Source organism: Sarcophilus harrisii, chromosome 5 (genome assembly GCF_902635505.1).
Source record: "Sarcophilus harrisii chromosome 5, mSarHar1.11, whole genome shotgun sequence".
NCBI lineage: Eukaryota > Metazoa > Chordata > Mammalia > Dasyuromorphia > Dasyuridae > Sarcophilus > Sarcophilus harrisii.
Window position 1 is genome coordinate 58,327,376 of NC_045430.1, and position 25,530 is coordinate 58,352,905.

Consider the following 25,530-nt stretch of genomic DNA (forward strand, 5'->3'; position numbering starts at 1 on the left):
AATGGCAAAAAATGGCATACTTATTTTTGTAGAGAGGAAGGAAGGAAGGAAGGAAGGAAGGAAGGAAGGAAGGAAGGAAGGAAGGAAAGAAGGAAGGAAGAAAGGAAGGAAGGAAAGATAAAAGTAGAATAAAATAAAATCTTCCCAGACAAATCATGCAATAATTTTGGAAAACGAGACACTTTTAAGATGCTCACCTAAATGTGCTACAACAGGGACTGTTATTAGAAATCTTATTTTTCTAGATGGCATGATTTTGAAGATCAAAGAATCATCATTTCAGATTTAGAAAGGATTTTAGAGTCCAACCTATCCCTGATAATTATCTTTTCTATAATATAATACCCCAAATAGATATCTAGTTTCTGCTTGAAGTCTTTCAATGAAGGGGCATCTACTACTTCCTGAGGTTTGTTTGTTTTTTGTTCAGTCATGTCTTAACACTTTATGATCTCATTTGGGGTTTTCTTGGCAAAGACACCATAGTGATTTGCCATCTTCTTCTCTGGCTCATTTTATAGATAAGGAAACTGAGGCAAATTGGATTAAGTGACTTGCCCAGGGTCATACATTCAACAAGTATATGAGGTCACATCTGAACTTCTATTTTGAGATATCTTCAGTTCTTGGTGTTGCCTAGTATCAACCTTCCATTTGATACCTTGAAACTCTCATTCACTGCTCACAGTTCTACTATTCAGAATCAAACTGAATAAGGCCACTCTATTTTCCACATAAGTTTCCTTCCAACATTTGGTTATTACTCTCTTGTATCTACTAAGCCTTTTCTTTTCCAAGATACTTCCCAAATCATTCCAAGGCCTTTCTCCATTTTGGCCCTCCTTCACAAGACACCCTCCAGCTTATCAATATTCCTTCTAAAATGTAATATCTAGAATTGAATACAAAACTCTACAAATACTTTGACCAGGGCAGAATACAGAGACTTTTACCTCCCTAATTCTTGACATTATACCTCTCTTAATATACCCAAATCAACTATTTTTTGGCTGCTATATCACAATAAAGATGAATTTTGAGCATGCAGCCTACAAAACTCAAGATTTTTTTTTTTAAGATGAATTGCTGTCTAGCCACAACTACCCTATCTTGAACTTATAAAATAGATTAAAAAAAAAAAAAATTAACCCTAATATAGTCATTATTTGACTCAACATTCTTGCTTAAGCTCTTTTTTGTATCTTTATTCCCATCATTAGTGTTAGCTCTCCCTTCTGCTTTGATAAGACTGCCTTTATTATTCAGTCCAAGGGCTAAGTATGCAAATATCAGATCTTCTAGGTCTTGCACCATCAGTTCTCTTAAAGATCAGTCCTCACTGAGCTCCTTTAGGAAATTTTGTCCAAGGTGAAGCAACTAAAAAGGATATAACAGCTGGAAGAAAAAAATTTGCCAGAGGATTTCTTTAAAAAGAAGGAAAAGAAAGAAAACTCAACCTCCAATAATACTCTCACATTTGTCCTAAGAAATTCAACTCTCTTTTTCTTGTTTAAAGGCTGTTCTTTTTCAGTTTAAAGGCTGTTCAAAATATTGTCCTAATTTCTTAGTCTGGAAAATTAAGTTCTGGTAGTATTTCCTCCCACTCTCCCCACCCACCCACTAACTAGCTCTTTAATCTTGACACACATATTTCTGAGCCTTGATTTCTTCACCTAGAAAATGACTTGGAACCCCCGGTGTTCAAGATTCCTTTTCCAGCAATAAAATTAGCTGTCTATGATAGGAGAATGGGGAATGGTATCATAGCCTTTAAAGATGACTACTTAACACTATGAAGCTTCCAATCTAGGTTTTCAGGGAACTCTGAAAATGTCTTGCATAGTATAGTTCAATTGGTATTATATTTATCTGTGAATACATTTCATTACCCCACTTGACTGCAAGTTCTATGAAGTCAGAGATCATACTATTTTCCTACTGATTTTGCCCTTAACTGAAGATCTCTACATTCTTCCTAAGCAAGCAGAATACTTTGCATGTTGAATCTCAAGGCACCATACAAAATGTTAGCCTGACCCATTAGTCTAGTGTCTTGCACAAAGGACATGATTAAAGAATATTTGTTAAATCAAACACATGACTTCTGAATTTGCCAGTGTGTTGAAATGAATGGAGCTGTCACTGATGTTGACATCTTTCTTCCGGCTCTTATGAATTGATATGGGCACATTCCATTACCCACAGAATAATAGCCCGGTCCCCAAACCCTACAGTTTCCCCTCTATAAGCTCCAAAGTCAACTTCAACTATTTTTGGAAACTGGCGAAATCCTGAGGTCTTACTGACTACAAAGCTAGGTTGAAACCCCAGCCTCTAGTTCTATAAAAGGATATTGGTGCAAGAGTTTTTTCTTGCACAATTTTAAAAAGAGATATCTCTCTAGAGGAAACCACTTTTCTTCAGCCTCAGAGAAGCAGCTGAAATTTGGCAGTGTTTCAAAGGTGAAGTCATTCACTGTGGCTGTCTATATACCCCTTGGCAAATCCTTCCTCCTACCTCTAGGGTTATGAATTTCTGCCATTAGATGGCAGCACCGCCCGTAGGAACGGCCCCCTTTACCAGTTAATGTAATTTCCTTAGGAGAACCCCAACCACTTTTTTATAGATCATGGTCACTATGTAGATAACAGAGATGGAACACATAGAGACTACTATTCCAATCCTAGTTTATAAGAGACAGCTCAAGGGGAAAAGAGAGGGGTTGTTTTGTATAAAAAGGGAGAGGGAAGATTTTCATCTCTCTTTATAAGGTTTGGGGGGGGGGGAATAGGGTGAAAGAAGGGGGTATTATTTCCTAATGAACCCAAAAAGGAGGGATCAAACCAGAGCCATTGGCTTGTAACCTGTCAACTCTCTCTCTCTCCTTTTCCTCCAAATTTGGTGCAAAAAAAATCTTTCCCTAAAAAAGTCTATTATTACTTTAGATATGCTAAGAACCAAGTCAACTACTGAAAGTCTACTTTGCCTCTAAGGTATCACTGGGACATAGGGTATTACATACATGGTGCAGCTCAGAAGTTACTTACTAATACCTGTACCCTGAGCAAGTTACTCCATCATTGCATACCTCAGTTTCCTCATTTGCAAAATAAGGAGGTAGATTGAAGAGAACATCTCCCAGATCTCTTCAAGTTCTAAGTCTACAGTCAGGTCAGATTCCCATCTAGAAAAGTTGTATTATTATTTTGTCAGCATTTAAAGATTCAAATTCAGTCTCTGTAGATCAGCAGACTCCTGTCATCATTCCTATCTCTTATCAAATAGATACTTATTACTGATATAAAAGTATAAATTTCAACAACCCAATCTTGATAGAGATATCATCCACAAAAGAAAAAGATAGCAGTATTAAAGAGCTATAGTAAATGCAGGAATCTAGGAAAGGGGCTAAGGCTGAACAGAATTGGAAGGAGGAGGCAATAATTACCAGCAGCTCTTGGGGTTTGACAGAATTATCCGTATAAATGCACAGTTTCTCTGCCGTGAGGGGTATGGTTTCCTTCAGCTTAGAAGCCAGGAACATGCAGACAGCACCCAGAAGTTGGAGACGGCACTTAGGAGTGGGCACCCCAGCTAAGAAACGGTCCAGGTAATTCATGGCTAAAGGGAAAACCTCTTCTTCGCATTTCTGCTCTTCACAGACCTACAACGGGTGGATAGGAAGGGTAGGGGGAAGGGAGAAGAGAGTATGGGAGATAAAAAGGGAGAACCAGAATATAGTTAACAAACTCAAACGATTTCATTTTAGGGGATGGGGAGGGCTGCGGATGTGATGGAGTTATAAGATTAGAGACAGGAAGTTATAGACAGCTGACCAGGTATCTGACATCCCGATTCCATTAAAGAAAAAAAAAAAAAAAGAAATGAATTAAATAAAATCCCCAAGTCAAAGGAATAAGCAGTAACTTGCCCATCCCACTTTCTCTTGCTACATACTTCTTTTGCTGGCTCTCACTCTTTTTTAAAAAAATTTCTTCATACTGAAAAATAAAATCAAAATTACTCAGGCAACTGGTGGGCAGTACTTGGACATAATCAAACCTCAGGACCCTTCCTCTATCATTCCATATAATTGAAAAAAATGCTTAGGGTGGTGTCGGTGGGAAATCGTGGCTCCGAGATCCAGTAGTTGCTAGTGGGGTGGGGGTGGGGGTGCAGAAAAGGGGGGGGGAGGGAGGAGAGGAAGAAATGTCGCAGTCTCAGCTGCACAAAGTCGGAGAAGTTGCCGTGGCTGTTTCAAAAATTTACTAAAAATCGAGGAATAATTCTAGAGGAGCCATTTCAGCGCTAAAACCCCAAGAAGGGTTCCGGCTTTCCAAATTTGTTTGCTGGGGGTGCTTAGACACTTTTATTTCGACTTTTTAGAATGCTTCTTACAGAGGTCCAACTCGCTCAGAAGCAGTTAAGAAAGCAAGTGACCGCTATGTCCTGCTGGGCCCCACAAGGATGAGAGCAAGGGAAGGTAGTGGGGGTGGGGGTGGAGAAATGGGGTTGCTCTAAAGAGCAACTGAGGGTGGGCCACCTTCTTACTTCTTTTAGGGGGTGTCCTGAACCCCTTTCCTTCCTCACCCCACCCAAATCTCCGCAGGAAGCAAACTCCTAAATTGAACTCCTTAAGCAATACTTCTAGGGATGTGGGATTGGGAGCAGAATAAAAAGGCAGAAGAGGGGTTCTGGGGTCATGAGGGAGGTCTTCTGAAGATCCAGTGGTAATTTCAAGATTCTTGAACCCGAATTTGCAAAGCAACATGGCGAAACCATGGCAGGTCCAAGGCTATGCATACGTGGGCACTTTGAGAAACTTACTGGGCAAAGATTTGGGTGGGGGAGGAGAAAGGGTATGTGTGTGTGTGGGGTCATCTCTGCCCCCCTATTTTTTGCAGAGTTTGAGGCTACTTTAATTCCCGGCCCTTCTTCCTTCTCCGCTCCCCCTCCCCCCAGCCCACTCTTCAATGCCAACAGTGGATCCTCGACCACATGCGGAGACTTGGGGCTGGGATAAATTGGCTTTTTACATTTTTTTTTTTTTGCAACTTTTCTTCTCACATATCTATACACACATACAAAGTACACATGCGCGCGGACACACACATATATACATACATACACACACACACGCTGCACAGACACGCTGAAAGCAGCCTCCGCAGGTTGGGGGTTGGAAGCAGAGAAACACATGCGAACCTGCACACGCGGGCTGGCTCAAAAGCCCTCAGCCTTACCCTCTCGGGCCGCCACCCCACAACGGCAAATCTCACCCAGATTCAGCCCAATCCCCCTTGTTTTCTCTCCCCCCCCCCCCCGCCCCCAATCCTGCCTCGCGCAGATCATAAAAAAGGCCACGAGTCCAGCAAAGGCGCGCGCGGAATAACCGAGTTTAGGTTAAGAGTGCGCGATGCAAAAGTTCCGAGGTCTCAATCCCTCAAGATCCCCGAAATAGAGGTGAGGATGTGAAGGGGGGGGGGGGGAGAGATTTTCCATGGGGAGAGTCCAGACCAACCTCCAGCATCCAAGTCGCCACCATTCTCCTCATGTAGGGTTGAATGTCCTTTTGAACACATTTGAAATAGGAGCACTGGGGTAGATAGCGTTCCTCGATGGTAAGCAAGTTAAGCAAAACGCGGTCATCGAACAAGAGGCTGGGGTCCGGCACAGCCCTCCGGATGGGGTCCACCTCGCAGCACAGCAGCTCCATGACGTTCCCAAGGAATCTACTCCTCTTCCCTCCCCGCCCCCCTCCTTTTCCTCAAGATTAGAAAAGGTTTTGGGGGGTGGGTGGGAGTCCTTACCTCCTTCTTTTGGAAAAAGAAGGGAGGGGGCGAAGGGAGGGAAGCAAGATGGGTAAATGAGGAAGAGGCTTTAAGAGAGCTGCTCCACTCACTCCTGCTCTCCCTTCAAACTTTTCTGGTCTTAGGCTCTCTTTCCTCCTGCAGAGGAGGCAGTGACGTAAGCCGGCTGGGCAGTTAGCTCCCCTCCCTCCCTCCCTCCCTCCCTCTCCTCCCCCTAGTTCCTCCTCCGCTCCTTCTTTCAGCCTCTCTCCCTCCCTTCCCCTCTCGTTATTATGGAGAACAGCAGCTGGTGAGATGTAACATCAAACGCTCCCCCCACCCCTTTTCTTTTCTCCTTTGCCCTCTCCCTCTATCCGCTCTAGCAAAAAGGAACCAGGGGCCCACGTATAGGGTAGCCCATAAAAAATGACAGCTTCCCGTTTCACCTCTTTCCTCCACTTTTTCAATGAATTGTATCCTACAGAACGTCCCAAAAGTCTTAGTGCAGTGTATGTTTGGGTGGGGGTGGGAGCATTCCCATTTCCCCAAATAAAACCCTGCCTATGCTCACTTTGGCTTTCCTATATCTTTCTCCAGATGCTTGCATAGTGAAGAATGTGTGCAAGGGAGGGGGGGGAGTGGATAATTTTGAAATTGATCTTTAAGTGAAAAATTGGGATTGATTTGAAAAGAAAATTTGCATGCCTAGCTTTTGATAGGGTTGAGGCTCCAGCCTCGCCTGTGCTCCAGATAAACTTCTTTCAAAGCACTTTAGCTAAAAGTGCTCAGAATACAATGTCCGTCCCCGCCTCCCCTCCGAGTCCCGCGCGCGCGCTCGCACAAACCACCTTCCTTTCCATTAGACTAGCGAGAGAAGGAAGAGGAAGGGGGACGGTTCCAGGGTGGGTGGATGCACCCCCAGCAGACAGGAACTCCTAGAGGGAAACATTCTACTCTAGGGGGTTTGTGTGTGTGTGTGTGTGTGTGTAGTGGGGGGACCAGAAGCAATTGGCTAGAAGGGCTGGGGATCATAAGGATAAAGAAGGGTAAGGAAGGGAAAGAGGAGTTTGGCATAAGGCCTGAATGAACCCCAGGGGTTCCCCAGTAGCAAGCATTCGGGAGTTTAAGCCCCCTCTAGCTTGACTTTGCCTCTATCTGCGGAGAAGCAGCCGGAGGTTTCTGAACAGGGCCTGACCACACAGATACAGCTTTCTAGGAAATAGAGGGGAGGTGGAGGAGGGGACTGATTAGATTTAGCTCCCCTCCCCCACCTCTCCCTTCTGCGCATAGCTGACAATCTCCGCTGTCAATTTGCGTGCATCCAAGTTGCTCCTCGGATGCATTGCTGGCAGACATCGTTTTCTTTCTTTTAATTAGTTATTAAATGCCCGGTCCCTGATTCTAGGTCACGGCTATTCTCTCCCACCTATTCCTGATAGCATCTAATATTAGGAGAATGGGATGTCACCCTAGTTATCTCCTAGCCACGCCCTTGGGACAGAGTTAGCACTGCTTGGGGGGTACCGGGCACTGCTAGGTTCTCCTACCCGATACACTGGGTTAAAAAGTTTTGCATGCTTTAATGACAAGGGACTGGAGAAAGGGAGATGTGAAAGCAAAGGGGAGGGGGGAGTAGAGGAGAAGGTGATGTGGTGTGGTGTGGAGGCGGTGAAGGTTAGATGATCTTGTTCATGAGACTTTCATGAAGACTCAGAGGTGGAATAGCAAAGAGTAGGTAGAAATGGAGAAAACCCAAAGTACATGTAATTAATTCAGCCCCTTTAAAGGAGGGTGGGGCGGAAGGGGTGGATGGTTGAGGGGAGGGGGCATATCACTTTAAAAGGGTGAGTAAGAGTTTGGGGAGCTTTCTCTCCCCTCCCTCTATTTGCATAGCCAATAGCTCCGAGACTCTTGCTACTGCGCGCTGAATGTTACTGGGCAGATTACTTTTTTTTTTCTTAGTAGGAAGCATTCCCCTCTATATCAAAAGAAAGCAAAGTTGGCGAGAAGCGAAGAGGGGGCTGGGGAAAGGAAGGAGGAACCCTCAGACCTAATCAATAGGGAAAGAATCGGTATCCCGTATACTCTGTGGGGGGCAGGAGTAGAGGGATGTGTGGTTGTTAATTGGAAGCCATTAATTTTGTAGAAATAAAAAAAAGCTAAAAAGCTCCCTGGGTAAACCCAACTTGCAAACTTGAAAGTGTTCTGCGCCATAGATGATCCTCGGTTTGAATAAAGTATTACTAGGAATACAGTAAACTCATTTAAACTATTGATTTTAGTCAGCTTGGAGTTCCCGACTGGGGATTTGAGTCATTTCGGATAAATAAACATCTCTTATTTTTAAAAGCCATTGAGAAATAACTCAAACTTCACCTAACCTACAGATCAAACAGCCGTGGTTTATGTGTGTGTGTGTGGGGGGGGAGCGGGTTGGAAAGAGAAGGAAGGAGGGAGGCGCATTTTAAAGGAAGAAGATATGTAATTGGGTGAGCAAGGACAGAAGCCGGGGGCAGTTTCCAGCCCGGCTGTGTGTCATTCATATTTTGCATTATTTGATAACTGGTCACCGTCCCTGCCCCATCTCTGTGCAAGAAAATGGAAAGTACCGATCTCATTGCTGCCCTTTGGTGGGATGAAGCAAGTCTCAATTCCCCCAGGCCTTACTTCTCCCGGGGAAGGGAAGCTGGGGGGGACTAGTCCTAGAGCCTTTGGGGGGTAGACTAAGATGCTCAATCTACTCTGCCGCCCTTCCCCCGCTCTCGGACTCGAGGCTTGCTTTACTTTGAAATACCAGCAAAGGGAGGCTGAGTAGACAGGGGGAGGGGAGTGGAGGGACAAGAAAGAAATCTCCGATTCTATCCTTCATTCATTAAGATCGTGAGCTCGGGCAAATTCCGCCTTCCAGGCTGAGTCCATGAAAGCCTCTTTAAAAGTTTCTTCATTCTCTTCTTCCCATTACCGACTGCTCCCGTACACTAGCAGCGCTCTTTTATCACTCTCCAGCGTCCAATTTATCTTCGTGGGGGAAGGGGATTGTCCACACGAGCCGTCTACGAGGCTAAAACGTAGCGTTAAGAACAAAAACAAAAACAAGTAAAAAGGCATTATGGCGCAAAAAAGAAAGCACTTTGGTTTCCAAGCACACATAAAAAAGCGCATTTTGGAGAGGGGGTCAGGAGTTTATTTGTACATTAGCTAAAAAGTAAGCGCTTGGGTTTAACTTTGAGGTTTAAAAAAATACCCTTCGGGATCAAGGTTTTCTTCTGTGTGGCTTCTTCTCCCCCAAGCAACTCAACTGCACAAAGGAAAGTGTCCGTAATTTTAAATCTAAATTTGGGGGAATACAAGTTTTCCTGTCTCTCTACACTCTCCCCTCCCTCCCACCCCTTCTCCACGTGTTTATGTAGTTTCGGTTGGAAAGTGTACAAAACGCTGTAGGGGTAGGGACCAGCCCGGTGTTCCGAGCCGCGTGTAACAGCGCTGGAATCTGCTCTAACACACTCACCTGGCAAATACACCCCGGCCAGGTGAGCTAGAAAGCTGGGTGAAAGTTTAGAAGCACGTGTTCAGAGCACGGACCCATAGCCTCCGATTGTAAACAGTGTTCACCAAGCAACAAACTGGGAGACTGGGGAGAATTTCCTCCCTTGGCCGAACTTGGAGGTCGAAATGCGAGGGTAGGGGGTGTGTGTGGGGGGGGGGGGGTTGGGGAGGATGTAGGCGAAGGGGAGGCAGGGTAAGGAAGAGAATAGTAATTGTTTGATTGTGGATGTTTTCTTATTTCATGAAGGAAGAGATGGTCAGAAAAAAATTAAAACATCATTAGCTCTAAAGTCACTAGAAAATTAATCTCAGCGCAAAATTATCTCCTGAGTTACCCAGGAAGAGTGAAGAAGGGGAGAAAAATGAAGGAAGGTCAGAGAGAGAAAAAGAAGAGGAATAAGGTTTAAAGGAGAATAGTCTGTGGGGGGCATGGGCTGTAGACTGAACCAGCAGTGGGAGTTTCTCTTGCCCTGGGCGGGGGAGCACAGGTATGAAGGTGTAGTCTGAGTTTCCAGGGGAGCAACCCTATCGGATCCCCAGGGCGTTTCAGGTGAGAGGATGGGTCAGGTCTTGTGTGTGTTATGTGTGTGTTGTGTCTTTATCTGTCTAATTCTTCTGTTTATTTACTATATTTTAATTCAAACTCGTGTTTTCTTCCGGAGGCAGCAGATGCTGCAAGTACATTTTAGGAGCTGCCCGCTTGCCTTATGTTCACCTCCTCGCCCCACTCCTTTTTCCTGGAAAAGTAAAGATAAATAAAAGATCGAAATTTTCCACGGCTCTCCTGCCTCGTTCAGCTTTTCACACGTTTCCCAGGGCCGGGAAATTTATTACAGCTTCAGAGAAATGTGTTTTCCAACAATATGGGTGGTGGGAGTTCTTGAAGGAGTCACCACATCCTGAAGAGCCCCGACTCTCCAGGAGAAAAAAAAAACACACAAAAAACTACTGATCTGCTCCATGGTTTTCTCTCCTGGGGCGCCGTCCTGGCCCCAGGCCAGCTATCCATCCCCTTGAGGACACAGGGGAGGGGGGCGCAACCTTGGCAATCACTCCTCTGTAGCCGCCACGCGGCTTTTTCGAGGAATTTTGACGTCATTCACACGTGGGGGGAAGGGGCTGGGAGAGTAAGAGGAAGCTGTCTGGGAGAGAGGGAAGGGTGTGGAGAGACGCCGCAGCTTGGGTGGGGGGTGTTGGCTTTAGGGTCTCCCCACACCACTCCACCCCCAGCCTCCTCTGCTTCGGCCAAGCTGAGCTCTTCCGTAGTCCAGTCTCGCAAATCCTAGGGTTGCCGACAATTTTGTTTGCAGAAATCGCCACCGTCAGTACCTTTTTAGGCCACTCAGGTCCAAAGTTGCTTTTGCTTCTCGGCCTGCAGCTCCGCGACCCTCCCCCGCCATCATTTTCATTTCCCAAGAAGTTTCTTTTCACGTTGGGCTAAGTAGCATGATAATTCTGCTGGGAGCTAAACCTTCCCCCTTAACGCTTCCCCCCACCCACCGTTCTTCCGTTGCCTCAGAATATAGAGATTTGACAATAAACGCGATTGTTGTTAACGTCCATACTATGACTTCCCTCCATCTCCAGTAAAAGCAAAAGTAGCATTAAAGGAAAACCTAGAGACCTTTGGACCTTTGGAGTGAGTGAATGTGTTCTTCTGTTGTTCAGGTAGTCAGTTCTAGATTCAATTCCACAAAAGTAGTTTTCATGCTCAATAAACTCTCCTCTCTGCCTACCCTCCCTGCACTTCCACGTAGAAGAGAATGGGGGCTTTGGTGGGAGAGTGATTATTCACCGAGTAAAGCTGCCTGTGGATACAAGCATACTTGTATTTTTTTTTTAGATTAGCTGTTTATTCTCATTTGTTTACAAATATACCATATGAATTGGTTTCACTGACCAAGAGTAAAGGATGCAAGGGGTGGGGAGGAAGGGAAATTGATTATCCAACCGGCATCCGGTACCCGGGGCTAAGATTCCTTAACTGTAAATTTAACCAGTCATTTATTACCTTCTTTAAAGTCTTGCTGATCCTTTTAACCTTTCATTTGGGGTGACTTTGGGATAAGGTTCCTTTCCCAAAGCTGAATTGGCAATTTCTGATTTTATAATGAAATATAGTGGAAGATTTTAAAACTGGGACATTGGAGGGGTTTGAGGTGTGGGATTAAGGGGAAAAGTACACAGTCAAACCACAGGAAGTAACAGTGTAAACTTGTATTTATATCCATAGGCAGATTTGTTGTATCATTGAGGAAATGGTTTGGAGCTGAGCTCTTAAGGAAAAAAAAAAGACAGTCCTGAGTAAAATCATTTGTCTCAGATTGGGAGATGGAGGATTATGGGATTTCAGTACTCCAAATTGGGTATCATGGGTATTATGGGGTATCATGGAATATAGAAACATTTTTTAAATTGTCAGAGTTCAGTTATAAAAGAAATGCTCTTTTAAAAATGTTTCTACCCCTTTTTACTCCTTTTTAATAGCCACAGATGTGACTCAAGCAAGTATTTTATAATAACCCCTTGAGAAATTAGTAAAAAATGAAATTTTAAAAATGTATTAATGTAATTGGTGGTTGTTTATGGCTGACTTGCATCGTCACCTGATTTTACTCACACTTGATTTGTATGTGCAAAGTTAGGTAATAAAATGATTTAGTTAAAAATAAATAAGCCAATAAAAAAAGAATGTAATTTTAAAAAGTGAAGAGGCCAAAGGAATTGTTTGAGGAGCCGATAAGCCATGTGTCTCTAAAATTTTATTTAGATATATTTTTGGATTTCTGAAAAACTAAGCCAAATACTTTTTAAAAGAAAATTGTTACTAGTTTGTTGAGACCATATCCAGAAATTGTTTTATAGAATAATGACAATCTACACTTAGTTTAATCAGAAATTACAAAAGAAATCCATCCTCATCCTCTACAATCCATTTCCTAATAAAACTGAGTCTACTTTTGATTTTATAGTTTTCTTTATCATTTACCAATTAAAACAAAATTGAATCTGGAAATATTTTTAAATAATTTCACATTTTATTTTTAAAATGCAAAGTTTGTTAACTTGTTAGTAGAATATCCATACCATTTGTAAGAAGATTGAACATATTGATATCGCATTTTGTAGTCAAATAATTAGTATTTAGTTTTCTTGGTTTGTTTCTTATTTTTGTGGTAAAATGATTTTTAAATCTTTGAAAGTTGTTTTCTTTTATAATTTTATAGTAATATAAATTGTTCTCCTGGTTCTACTTATTTCCTTCTGCATCAGTTCTTGCAAGTGTTCCAGGTTTCTCTGAATTCATATATTCTTAATTTCTTATGTTACAATAATATTTTAGTCCATTCCACTGAACAGATTTTGCTTAGTAATTATTTTTTCAATCCTTTTTGCAGAGGTTAAGTATGTTGAAAATGAGTAAATTTAAAGATGCAAAACCAGTTGTTCACAAAGTTTTGTAATCTCCAAAATGTATAAATGAGCACATACCAAGTTTTAGGATTTATCTGAAAACACATTTCTACATCATAACAGCAGTCAATCCATTCTAGGAAATATTTTTCCTCCCTTAGCTTTAAATAAGATCATCAGTACTTATGATAACTTGAAACAAGATTTATGACTATGCATAACCAAAACAAATTATAAAATCAATCATTCAACTTGGTTATTGTGTATGATTAAAGATGAAATTAGAGTAGAAAATCCAAGCTAATTCCTAATGTGATTCACCTTAACTTACATTATCATTATGGCTGAATGATCTTTGAGTAAAATAATTCTTTGTGGGATTTAGAGGTGAATTCCTAAATGGGCATCAAATGTTGGGGGAAATCACAGAGTACAATTGAGCTGTAGTCATGGCAAATAATAATAAAGTCAGAAAATTATATTTTAATATGTCACTATTTTGGGGATTTCACTGATGTGGGTTTATCTTTCATTGCTGAAATACTGATATTTAAGTAATAGCAACAGAACTGCCCTGCCAGTCTGTGTCTTGCTCTGAACTTTCTCATGCTTTCTTTGGGGTATTTTTTAAACGTCTGATTGCTGTTTATAGGATTTATTTTCACATTACTATCTCTACTTACCAACTTCCTTTCCTCCACATAGAAGCCTTCCCTTGTAACAAATAAATACAACCAAGCAAAACAATCAGTACATAAAATACATGTGTCATTCTGAATATTTAGTCCATCACTGCAACTTGAAAATATGTTTTTTTTAGCAATCTTTTGGCATCATGATTGGTTATTGTATTGATCAGATTTCCTTATGGCTTTTAAAGTTGTGTTCCTTTAAAATGTTGTAGAACAATAAGTTGTTTTCCTGTTTATGCTCAATTTGCTTTGTATCAGTTCATGCAAGTTTTCTACATTTATCTGAAGCCAAAATATTTTTGGGTATAGTAATATTCCATTGCATTATATGTCACAAATTGTTCAGCAGTTCTCCAATTACAGAATACTTATTTTGTTTCCAATTTTTTGCTGTCATAAGTAAAATTTGTGCACATGAGTACAAGATTTTGCTTCTGTCTTTGGGGATCTGGTTCAAAGAATAGAGCCAATTTCTTGACTTTTAATTGCAAATTACTTTCCAGAATGGTTGGATCAATTCAGTGTACCAAACTTCTCTGATTTTTCCCATCGATTCACAAAATTGAGAGCTGAGAAAACCCTAGAAAAGATTAAAACCACCCTTATTTTACAGATGATGATACTAAGATCCTAAGATGAACAGTCATTTTCCTTAAGTTATACAGGCAATAAAAGGGAAAAGCAAATTTTGAATTCAAGTTCTGTTACTGCCAAACTACTGTTCTTTCTGTCATACTTTGATTTCCTTGTAAACAGCGATATTAAGTCTCAAAACTGTTCATTTTTTATGTTATTGTTATAGTATAAATCATTCTCCTAGTTCTGCTGACTTCACTGTGCCTCATATTGTTCCAAGTTTCTTCATTTCTTAAAGTATACAATTTTTAAAATTTCATTTATATAGTATCATTTGTTCAGCCCTTCTCCAATTGATAGGCACTCCTTCAGTTGTAAGTTCTTTGCCACCACAAAAATATTTGCTGTAAATATTTTTGTACATATAGTCAATATTCTGCTTTCTCTGATGTCCTTGAAATATAGGCCTGATAATAATATCCCTGTGTCAAAAGGTATGCACGGTTTAATGATTTGAGGAGCATAGCTTCAAATTGCTTTTTAGAATGATAATATCAATTCACAAATCTACCAGCAGTGCATCAAAACACCTGTTTTCGGTAGTCCTTCCAACATTTGTTATTCTTTTCTGAGAAATAGCTTTCAGTATTGCTTATTATTTCTGTAGCCTTTTTGTTTTCCATTTTATCTCTTCCCTAATTTTCAAGAATTCCTTTTTGTTTTTTTGAGTTTATGCATTTGTTAATGTTCTAGTTCTAGATTTCATTAATCCTCTTTGATTTATTTTTTCAGAAGCAAGATTTTTCCTTGGAGGACCATTTTAGCTGCATACCATGAATTTTGTTATGTATCTCATTATCATTATTGTTCACATAGTTATTAATTCTTTCTATGGTCTGTTTTTTGACTATAGACTGCTTAGAACCCTAAAGTATTATCAAGTTTCCATTAAAGTCTGTATCTTTTGTTTGTGTTCCCTGTATTAATTATTACTTTTATTGGGTTATGATACTCTTAGTATTTTTGCTTTTGTTCACTTCCTTATAATTTTTCTCTGCCCTGGTAATAAAATATTATGTGGTAATAAGACATATGTATATTATTTAATATTCCTATCTGGAAAATGACTTAAGTTTTTCAGATTTAACATCAATGGTTTATTTTATATTCGATATTTTCCTATGTGTTGAATTTAAGTGAAAAAATTTTTTATATTTGCTGCATTTTTTTTCATTCAGTTAACCATTTCTTTATGTATTGAAATATTTTGCCATTTGATGCATATATATTTAGAACTGATATTATTTCATTGTATTTGATTTCCTTAAGCATACAAATAATTCTCATTTCTTTTTACTTCCCAAATTTTTAGAGATATCACAAAAAGTGATTTCAAATCTTGGAAACTGGAACTACTTAATATTTAGACAATAGCCCCTTATTTTCATTCTTTATGTCTTTTTATTTTTAGATGTGCTGCTTTGATTCAACAAATGGTTAGATGTTGTTTTCTTATCCATTCTGCCTTTTTTTCCCATTTAAGCATTTAAAGCATTTACATTTAAAGATATCATTGCTAAGCTTATATTTTCCTTCTTGTGTTGCTCTTATATTGATAAGTCAAAAAATTTATCTTTTTATCACCCTTTTAAAGGCAGTATTTTGTTCCTGAAACTGGTTTTGTTTACACTATAATGATAATAGTAATTTCCCAGTCTTTTTTCTGTCCCTTTTTCCTTGCTCTATTCCAAGTTCCTTGAATTTGCTTAAATTATTAGTTTTTTTTGTTCTTTCATTTTTTTTTTGTTCTTCTTTTGACTCATTTGTTTTCCTGTCTAGTTAAATGTGTATCAAAATCTTCCTTCCAACTTTTCTTTGAAGTAATAATCTTTTGCAGTGCCCTTGTTGAAGAGGTTTTTCTTTGCTTTGTCCTCCTAATTTCTCTTCTCTTCTAATTTGTTTTGAATTCTATTTTCCCATGGATTATATCTGCACTTGTTCCTCTTTTATTTTCTGTCCCTTAGGAAGGTAAAGCTTCTGGAGAACCTACTTTGAACTCCTTCCTCTATCCTATTTCTAAATAATTACATTTATATATCTTATCCCATCCTTTTTTTTTTTTTTTTAATTTGTTGTACCACCCTCTTAGAAATATCAGTTCATGAAAAGAGTAATGTGGGAATTATTTGTCCTAGATCCTGAGGCCTAATACTAGCTTCTTGTCCTCAAAATAATCACTTCCCATTCTAAGGACCAGTTGTCTCTCTATGGTTCCATGTCTTTTTTATTACCCTGGGTTCTGGCTGCCTATAGGTATTCATATATTACTATGCCTGAGAGATGGTACAATTCTGGGCACTAAAACTCTGTAAATATCTACACACCCTCCTGTTCTTTGTAGTACTGTTCCTTTACTCCTTTGGGACAGAACTCCTTTCATTCCAGCCTCTGTCCTCAATTGCTTTTATCCTATTCTCCCATAGTCCTAACTCTTAGTAAGGAAATCATTATCTTTTCTCTATTGATTGGGTGGGTAGTATATATAGGAGTGTGCTGGTAAATGTTTAACAGTTGACTCTCTGGGGAAAAAATATACACTCACCAGGCTTTTAAGTTTAATTTGCATTATTATCTTCTCTATGACTTTCTTAAGTCTAGACAATCAATAAAACAATAAATCAAGTTCTGATTTCCAAGGTATAAATGCTCACAATGAAAATTTAACAATCAGCTTTTAAGAGTCAACAAGATGGTTCTAGTACACGACTAAGTAAAACTGCTTCTTCCTTTCTTTTCTGCCTTCATTCAATTTCCCAGATATTTCTTTATTTATAATGATTATAGAATTTAGGCTATGGAATATTCAAATATTCCTTCTCTTCTTTTTCTTTAAATTCCTCCCCTTTTTTGTCTCTCTGTCCTTGATCTGTTTCTCTTCTTTCTTCTATCCCTTTAGTTCAATTTATTATTTTTCTTTTTTAAATGAAAGATTATAAACATAAGAAAATTTCATTATTTAAAAAATAATTGTACTTATTTTTCTTGTATTTTACTTGTTTGGACTATTTTTAGTTTAGATATTTATTAGGCTTACCTTTGCTTTTTTTCCTTTGTTTTTTGTTTTTTGCCGAAGGGCATTGAATGCCTCTCCTTAGTTGAAAATTCAACTTCTTTTTTTCATTGATGATTAGGTTTCACTTTGTATTATATGGTATTTTTTATTGTATATTTTTGCATTATCTTTTTCTATCATTTTCCCTGATTTTCTATTAGTGTCTATAACTGAAGTACTTACTCTTGGCTGTTTACAAATTTCATTTGTTATTGAAATTGCAAAATTTAAGCACTCAAGCCTTTGAGTTTCAAGCTTAGATTTTTCAAAATTTTTTTTCCTGAAAAAGGTCTTTGGATTTGTTATTCAGTCCTTTATTGTCTTTGTTCAAATGTTCTGAACAGTTTTCTTGTATTTTTTTCTTACAGTATAGCAATCAAGTTTTTTTGATTTGTCATTTACTTCTGGGAGACCTAACATCTTTAAGTTAATTTCATTCATTCTGTCTACAAGGTCATTTTGGCTTGCAATAACTCAGATATTCTTTTAATGATTTTTTGCTTTTTGATTATTTTCTGCCAAATTTCCTTTCAACACTATATTTTTGTGTTCAAAATCTATCATTCTCTCTGAGAGAAAATCTGATTCTGAGAGAATGTCATGTCTTCTATACTTTCCCTAGAGTCAACCCTCTTCCTAATAATGTTCCTATTTCTTTTAGCAGCATAATTCTCCAGCTCACCTGGGTTCTCAACCTTAGAGTTATTTTTAACTCTTTGAGTTAAAATGGACTCACTTATCCCACTCACAGGACCTGGATGCTAGACCACATCTAGGCTGTTGAAACAAGGCAGGCTTTTGGCAAGGATACAGGAGTAGTTCGCCATTTCCTTCTAAAGCTCACTTTAACAGGTGAGGAAACTGAAGCAAACAGAATTAAGTGATTGTGACTCAGGGCAGGTTACACAGCTAATAAGTGTCCGAGAACTGGTTTTGAATTCAGATCATCCTAACTCCTAATTTCCTAACTCCAAAACTTATAAGGACGTGAACAAAAGCAAAAATACTAAGAGTATCATAAGTCCTGGTGCTCTATCCACTGTACCATTTAGCTGCCTGCTATCATCACTACTTTCATTAACCTTCATTCCTTCCCTGCCAATAAGCTGTTTCCCTTCTGTCTACAAACATATCCATGACTCTTCCATCCTCAAGAAACTCCCACATGATCCAGCTATTCTTGCTAGCTATATTGTTCCTCTTATGGCTAATGTCCTTGAGAAGCCCATCTATAATGGGAATACTTATACTTCCTTTCTTCTCAGTCTCTTCTTTTTTTTTTCCTTTGCTGAGGCATTTGGGATTAAGTAACTTGCCCAGAGTCACACAGCTAGTAAGTGTTAAGTGTCTCTCAGTCTCTTCTTAATTCTATAATTTGGCTTCTTCCTCTCTTTAAAGTTACCAGTGATCCCTTAATTGTCAGATTGAATAATCTTTTTTCAGAAAGTCTTCATCTTTTTTGACCTTTCTACAGTCTTTCGAACAATCAGTCACCCTCTTCTCTTTGATTCTGTCTTACCTCTAGGTTTTGGGGATACTTCTCTCCTGTCTAACCATTCTTCCTTTTTAGTCTCTTTTATTGATCACACCTGTAATGATAGTACTGTTCTGTGACCCTCTTTTCTCTCTACACTTAATATAGCTTGATGATCTCATCAATTAATTTGCCATGGATTTAATCATTATCTCTATACAACTGATTCTCAGATCTATTTGTCCAGCTCTAACCTGTTTCCTGACATCTATTTTCACATATCCATCTGCCTATTTTACTTCTCAAATTGGATTTCTCATAGACTCATGTCAAAAACAGAACTTATATTTTTCCCCAGACCTTCTCTTCCCAACTTCCATATTCCATAGTCAAATGTACTATCTCCTTAATAAGCCAAGCACATATTAACTGTCATTCTTGACTCCTCACTTTTTCTTATCCCTCTAAACAATTAGCTACCAGTCTTACCATTTCTACTTTTGTAACATCTCCTTTATACACTTTCCTCTCTTTTCTGCCATCACCACCATGGTGCAGGTTCCTCATTACTTCATGCCTAGACTATTGCAATAACTTGCTGGTTTGTCTCCCTGCCTCAAATGTCTCCACTCCAGTTAATCTTCCACTCAGCTGTCAGATTGATCTTCTTAAAGCTCGTATATGATCATGTCAGACTTTTCCCATGCTCCATTCAATTAATTTCTTTTGGGAATCACTGGCATTTATTGTTGGATTTTTTTTTTTTTACCTCTAGGATCAAATATAAAATCCTCTAGTTGGCATTTACAGTACTTCATTACTTGGTGATTTCCTGTCCCTCCAGTCTCCTTTTACCTTACTCCCCTCCATGTACTCTGTGATTCAGTGACCCTTGACTCCTTGCTCTTCCTTCCAAAAGACCTTTCATCTCCTGACTCCATGTATTTTCATTGACTTTTTCACTGAGATTATCTCCCTCCTTATCTCTCTTTTTCCTCAATTCCTTCAAGTGTCAGGTAAGGGTTTACTTTTAGTAAGAAGCTTTTCCTTAATCTTAGTGTCTTGCCTCTAAGATTATTTTCAATCTATCCTTTATCTCTCCTATTTGTATATAGTTGTTTGCATCTTATTTCTCTCAGATTATGAATTCTTTGAGATCAGGGACTATTTCTTTTCTTTTTATTATATCTCTAACACTAAGTGCCCACCATGTGCCCCAGGCACTGTGTTGTGTTTTACAAATATTACCTTGTTTGAAAGTTAAAACAACCCAGGGAGGAAGGTGGTATTATTATTCCCATTTTGCAATTTAGGAAACTGAGGCAGGTAGATATTGTGGTTTGTCCAGGAGCATATAACTCATAAGTGTCTAGAGTCAGACACTTAAGAGTAGGCACTTAATGAATTAAGTAGGCACTTAATGAATACTTGTTGATTCAGTATATGATATCTCAAATTGATAACATCATACATCTTGCAAAATATTGATCTTTTAAGATATCAAAAATATTATAGAGAATTTTATGTAGATAGGTTCCTATATGAGATGATAGTACAATATCTTACCCAGTGATGATAGATGTGGGTGAGATGAGCCAAATGCCTTTTGAAAGTTACCAATCAGTGAACTCTGTGATTGAGGAAGTATATCTTGATTTTCATGATTATTTCTTCTAGAAATCAAGTGAAAGAACCTTTCTGAAGAAAAAACAAGTAATTTTTTGTTTGTATTTTTGTTTACTTTTCTTTTGGCCTTATTACAAAATCTCTTTATTTCAACTCTATCCTAGGTTCTTGATATTATAAAATCTTCCCCATAGCTTTTAACTTAGGGCTTATCTCATTAGTTCAATAAACCATCAGACGTTGGGACCAAAGTTTAAAGGCTTAACAACAATAACAAAACCAACAACTTTAAACCATAAAACATTTAACAGTGTTCCATTATAGTTGGAGCCACCCTTCCACAGAACAACGCAGATATCAGAAACATACAACTTCAGTCATGCTGAAATAGCTGAGATGCCTGAACTAGAATGGAATCTTTGGGAGTACCAATCATAGGGCCAACAAAAGCTATTCTAGTCCCAACCTGTACCTGACTGAGAATTCCCCCTACAGTCTTTTATCAAATGGTGACCTGGTCTTAACTCAAAGACCTATTTCCCATGGCAACCCATTTCACTTTGGGTGACAGTTGGGAAGTTTTTCCTTAAATCAATGTACAGTCTCTGCAAGTTCTACTTAGATGTCTGTTTGTTGTCATCTGGAATCATATAGTCTACTCCATCTAAGTGATACCATTTCTTATTGGAAACAACTATTCTGTCCCTGCTGTATTCTATTCCTCAGATAAAACCACCCAATTTCCTATAATCTATCTTTGCAGCCCATAATTTTGAGACCCTTCATTATTCCAATTATCTACACCTTGTTGCTTTCCAATTTATGTGTCCTTTCAAGAAGTTGTTGGTGCTCAGAACTCAACATTTTTAGTTCATTCTTTACTTTGTGCTTCTATTAATGCAGCCCCAGAACTGCTGACTTCCCCTTCATTTTGGCCTCCTACCCAGGTTTATTGCACTGCAGGCTTATATGTGTGGCTAAAGGTTAGGACTAAGTCTCCCCTCTGCTATTGGGCTCAAAGCCATGCAGTTATGTTCTGAAACTTGTTCCTTCCTCCTTATACATGTAGATCCCTGATCCTTCATGACCTAATTCTCTCCACCCTGGAATCATGACCCCAAACTGGGTAATGGGCGACAGAGTTGCCAGAGGCATCTGTTCCTGCTCCCAGTGCTAGTAAAGAGGCCCCCTGAGATTTCTTTCTACCCAGGTGTTCAGTCCCTTTACTGTCTCTAAGCTTTGAATTGTTTCTTGCTTGCACTACCAGTGTCACTTCCTCCTGCTGCTGTGCACGTGGCCAGCCTAAACTCAGATTTTTATCCATTTTCCTGAGCTGCCTTGGGTCAGAAAAGTGACTCCCTGTTGTTGTTGTTTTGGCTTTCGATTCAGAATTTGATTTGAGGCATTTTTTCAGATCAGTGGTGAGAAGATTTGGGAGTAACCAAGGCAAAATTGTGACCTCACTGTCCCCATTTCTATTTGATTTAGATACCACTGGCCTAAAGTACTGCCCTATAGAAATCCATCCAAGCCATAAATAGTTATTCTTCAGGTACAATCATTCAACCCCTCCTAAAACAGTTCTCTAGCCCACATTTCTCTATCTTATCCCCAGAGAAAGCAGGAGATACTCTTTTAAATGTTTTGCTCATCTCGGTATTCCTGATCTACTGATCAAAAAAAGTAAAAGGGATTGGTGTGATCTTATCTGTTTTTGGTCAAGCCATTCTGATTCTTCACATTTTCTTTTTCTGAACAATAGTTAGTCATCACTTTGACAATACATTTGAAATTTTTGTGAGGAATCCTCATCTTAATTTATAGATAAATTTATGGATTAGACTCTCCCTTCCTGTTTGAAAACCAGGGCAATATTTGCCCCCTTCCCAGTCTTGCAGCACCTCTTCCATTTTCCATGAAAGTTTAAAAATCAATAGTAACCTTTATTGTTTTTTTTTTTTTTCCAGTACCCTAGGATTTGGTTCATCTTGGCTTAGATAGGAACTCATCAAGGCTAATTTTTTTCTCCTTACACATTTTGGATTTTTCTTCCAATTATTATTTTTTCCTGTCCTTTTCAAGTCTTTTTTCAGGTCAAAGATTGATTCTTATTGATAGTGAATAAAGGAAAAAAGGATAGAAGAAAGTTTGAAAGGAGAGGAATGGAAGAAAGGCAAAAAAAAAAAAACCAAACCATTTATTAAATTCTTGTGCTAAGTGCTTTACAAACATAATTTAATTTGATCTTCACAAAAAGCCAGGGAGGTATTATTATCATTCCCATTTTACAATTGAGGAAATAGAGACAAACAGAGTTTAAGTGACTTGTCTAGGGTAACATAACTAATAACTGTAAGGGATCATATTTGAACTCAAGTCTTTCTGATTACAGACCCAATGTTCTATCTATCCATTTCACCACCCAGTTTCCTAGAGAAGCCAAGAAACAAAAGAATTTGAGTAATCTTTTTTAATCCTTTAGCACTTTTCCATTCTTTTAAAGCAGTGATACTACCTGTTCTCTAATCTTTTTTTCAACTAATAAAGACTAAGTGAATTGGTCAATTGGGCAATCCTTCCCTCTCTCCCTCCCTCCCTTTCTTTCTTTCTTCCTTCCTTCTTTCCCACTCCCTCTTTTCCTTCCTTTCCTCATAGGGTATCATAACCTTACCTGTGGGTACTCTGACAAAAGGAATGCAAATTTAATTTTTTTTTCCCTCTTTTGTCTTCTCTTTTCCTTTCTCTTTTCCTTTCCTTTCTAGTTTAAAAAAGCCAAGGTCTCCTACTACATCTAGGGCCATCTCCAGTTGTCCTGATCCAAAAAGCCCTGGAGGAAAAAGTGAGGCTAGTAAGCTTGCCCAACATTTCCTCACTCAAATGTCACTTTCATGTCATGTCATCCATCTCCCCCTGATGTTATGGTTGTTTCCGACAATGAAGGACAGACAACAACAACCCACTAATACAGAATGATCGTGCTGTGGGTTAAGTTTAACTTGTTGGGTTCCCCAGTGCTTCAATAGCAATAGGCTTCCATAGCAGGCTTTCCCTTGTTTTGTACAAAAAAGCAGGCTGTCACTTAATTAAATTGTCAATTAATTTGCAAGGGAGTGTACTATGTATTTTGGTCACTGGATGGCACTACTCCCAAGCCACCAGCCAAGTGGCTTTGCCAGAGGGTATTCAGTGTGTATGTATTGGCTATCCTAAAGGCACAGAATTATACTATATCTAGTAGGAATCACACCAAAGGATGCTTAGTTTATAAATTCTAAAATTACTCCCACTTCATCTACCTACTTTGAGTTCTCAGGTCTTGTAGGTCTTTTGTACTGGTCCTAGGTTCAATATAGATCTAGAAGTATGACGCAGAATAGGCTCCAAGTGTATTAAATAAGAACCTTTTATCACTGCTCTTAAACCTCCATTTGTGATTTTGGAATATTCTTAATTATGACCTGCTATGTTTATTGTTACACAGACCATCCACACTGTAGTCACTTATACTGTTCAAAGAAATGAATCAGAGATCAGTCAAGACCTATTCTATGAAACACTTGACAATCTTCCCAAGTACCCTTATTTCTCTTGGAGTATGAGGGCACTGTGGGTATATCTAGGGCTTGAAAAAGTTCCAAATTCCCATTTTTGTGAAGCTTGTGACAAGATTAAAAAGAGAAGTTTCCTCTAGTCACTAATAAGAGTAATGCAAATTAAAATAATTCTAAAGTTTCACTTTACAAAAGCAAACTGGCAAAGATAATTAAAGATGGGAATCATCAATGTTGGAAGGAAAATTAGGTAAACATTCATATTTATGGAACTATGACTTAGTCCAACCATTATACAAATCATTTTGGGATTATGCCAAGAAAGTTACTAAAATGTGGCAAATTTTTCACTTACTAGGCATATATACCTTAACAATATCAATGATAAAAAGAAAGTCTGCATGTACACAAAAACTTTTTGTTATACTATAAAGAAACAGTGACTACAAAGAAGTATAGGAAGATACAATATATACGAATTGATGCAAAGTGAAGTAAACAGAACCAGGAAAATATACTCAATGACTGCAATAATTAAATGATAGACTACTACCAATAACAAAAATATAAAAAACTGATGACTGAAGTTGGCCCCTAACAAATGAGAAGGTACTCTTACTTCTTTGCAGAGATTTTGAACAATGAATATTTCAGATTTTTTAAATGGGTTGGTGAATTTTGCTGAAGTATTTTAAGAAACGTTTCTTTGGGAGATAAATATCCTAAAAAATGTAATTGATATAAAACAAAAAAAAATTCAAATAATTTAAAAAAAATTTTTTTAAAGAGGTTGTATCTTTGATCTTCAGGAAAAGAGCAATGATTCTTGAATCAGAAGACCTGTGTTTAAATCTCACCTCTAATGCTTATTACCTCTGTGACTATGGACAAGGCTTCTAAACAATTTCAGTCTTGCTTTCCTCATCTATAAAAGAACAGGAAAGTCCCTTTGAGCTCAAGAGTTATGATCCTATGATCCTAGGTGAGCTTTTTTTGCATTTTCAGTGAGCTGTCTCATTCTCATTTTTGCCTATATAGGTCAATTCCCACCTTAAACTCCTCTCTTCCATTTTTGTTCTGGGCCTCTGTTGAGGTCATCATTGTTTTATAGAACCCGTCCTGTTGTAAACATTGTCGTACCCAATTTGTGCTGTGGACAATGAGAACGAAGGCAAGAAACAATCAATGGAAGCTAATATTTACATGACGCTTTAAGGTTTACAAAATGCTTTACATGCCTTATTTTATTTGATTTTCACACCAACCCTGGTGTAAAAACTATTATTGTCCCCCCTTTTTTTTTTTTACATACAGAGATCTAGCATTTATAAATTACTTTAATATTAGTAAAGTGCTTTACACAAGTTATTTCTTTTGATTAGATGAGGAAACTGAGTCTGAGAAAAGTTGAGTAACTTACCCAATAGCACACAACTAATAAAGATGTAAGGAGGTATCTGAATGCATGTTTCCTAGACTCCAAGATTGGTGAACTACTTCAGCTGCCAGTGGTATCTGACTCCTCCCACTGATCACATGGAAAGAAAGCTATGGAGTGGTCAATTGGAAGATTTATCCAGAGCAAAGTGTTTTGAGTATTCTTAGCCAGCCTCAGCTCATTTTGAAATTTAGCAGAGCTGGCATTATTCTTACAGAATCATGCTACAATTTGTATATTCAGTAGGGGGATCAATCTCCCTTTTGGTCTATTCATCTTCAAATAACTGCCTTTGTTTCTATCTTCTATACA

At 38.6% G+C, this 25,530-nt stretch overlaps 1 protein-coding gene and 2 long non-coding RNA genes across 4 annotated transcripts in view; 1 reads left to right on the plus strand and 2 right to left on the minus strand.

The window, feature by feature from the left end:
• The window catches only part of CCND2 (cyclin D2), a 37,057-nt gene extending 31,094 nt beyond the window's left edge, over positions 1-5,963 (minus strand). The window contains exons 1-2 of the mRNA XM_031939014.1: positions 5,522-5,963; positions 3,449-3,664 (exon numbers count right to left, since the gene is read on the minus strand). Coding sequence (XP_031794874.1) covers positions 3,449-3,664; positions 5,522-5,716 — 411 coding nt within the window. The 5' untranslated portion in view covers positions 5,717-5,963. The remainder of the gene's footprint in view (positions 1-3,448; positions 3,665-5,521) is intronic.
• Positions 5,964-7,780: 1,817 nt separating this feature from the next.
• LOC116419373 lies at positions 7,781-23,630 on the minus strand. The gene is made up of 3 exons (XR_004229669.1): positions 23,530-23,630; positions 20,170-20,301; positions 7,781-8,850 (listed from the first exon to the last, which is right to left on the minus strand). It is a non-coding gene; the product is annotated as an uncharacterized LOC116419373 (long non-coding RNA).
• The window catches only part of LOC116419374, a 60,190-nt gene continuing 45,139 nt past the window's right edge, over positions 10,480-25,530 (plus strand). Inside the window, exon 1 of one of the 2 annotated variants that reach the window (XR_004229670.1) lies at positions 10,480-11,003. This is a non-coding gene — a long non-coding RNA (uncharacterized LOC116419374). The remainder of the gene's footprint in view (positions 11,004-25,530) is intronic. The other variant, XR_004229671.1, reaches the window with a different exon arrangement.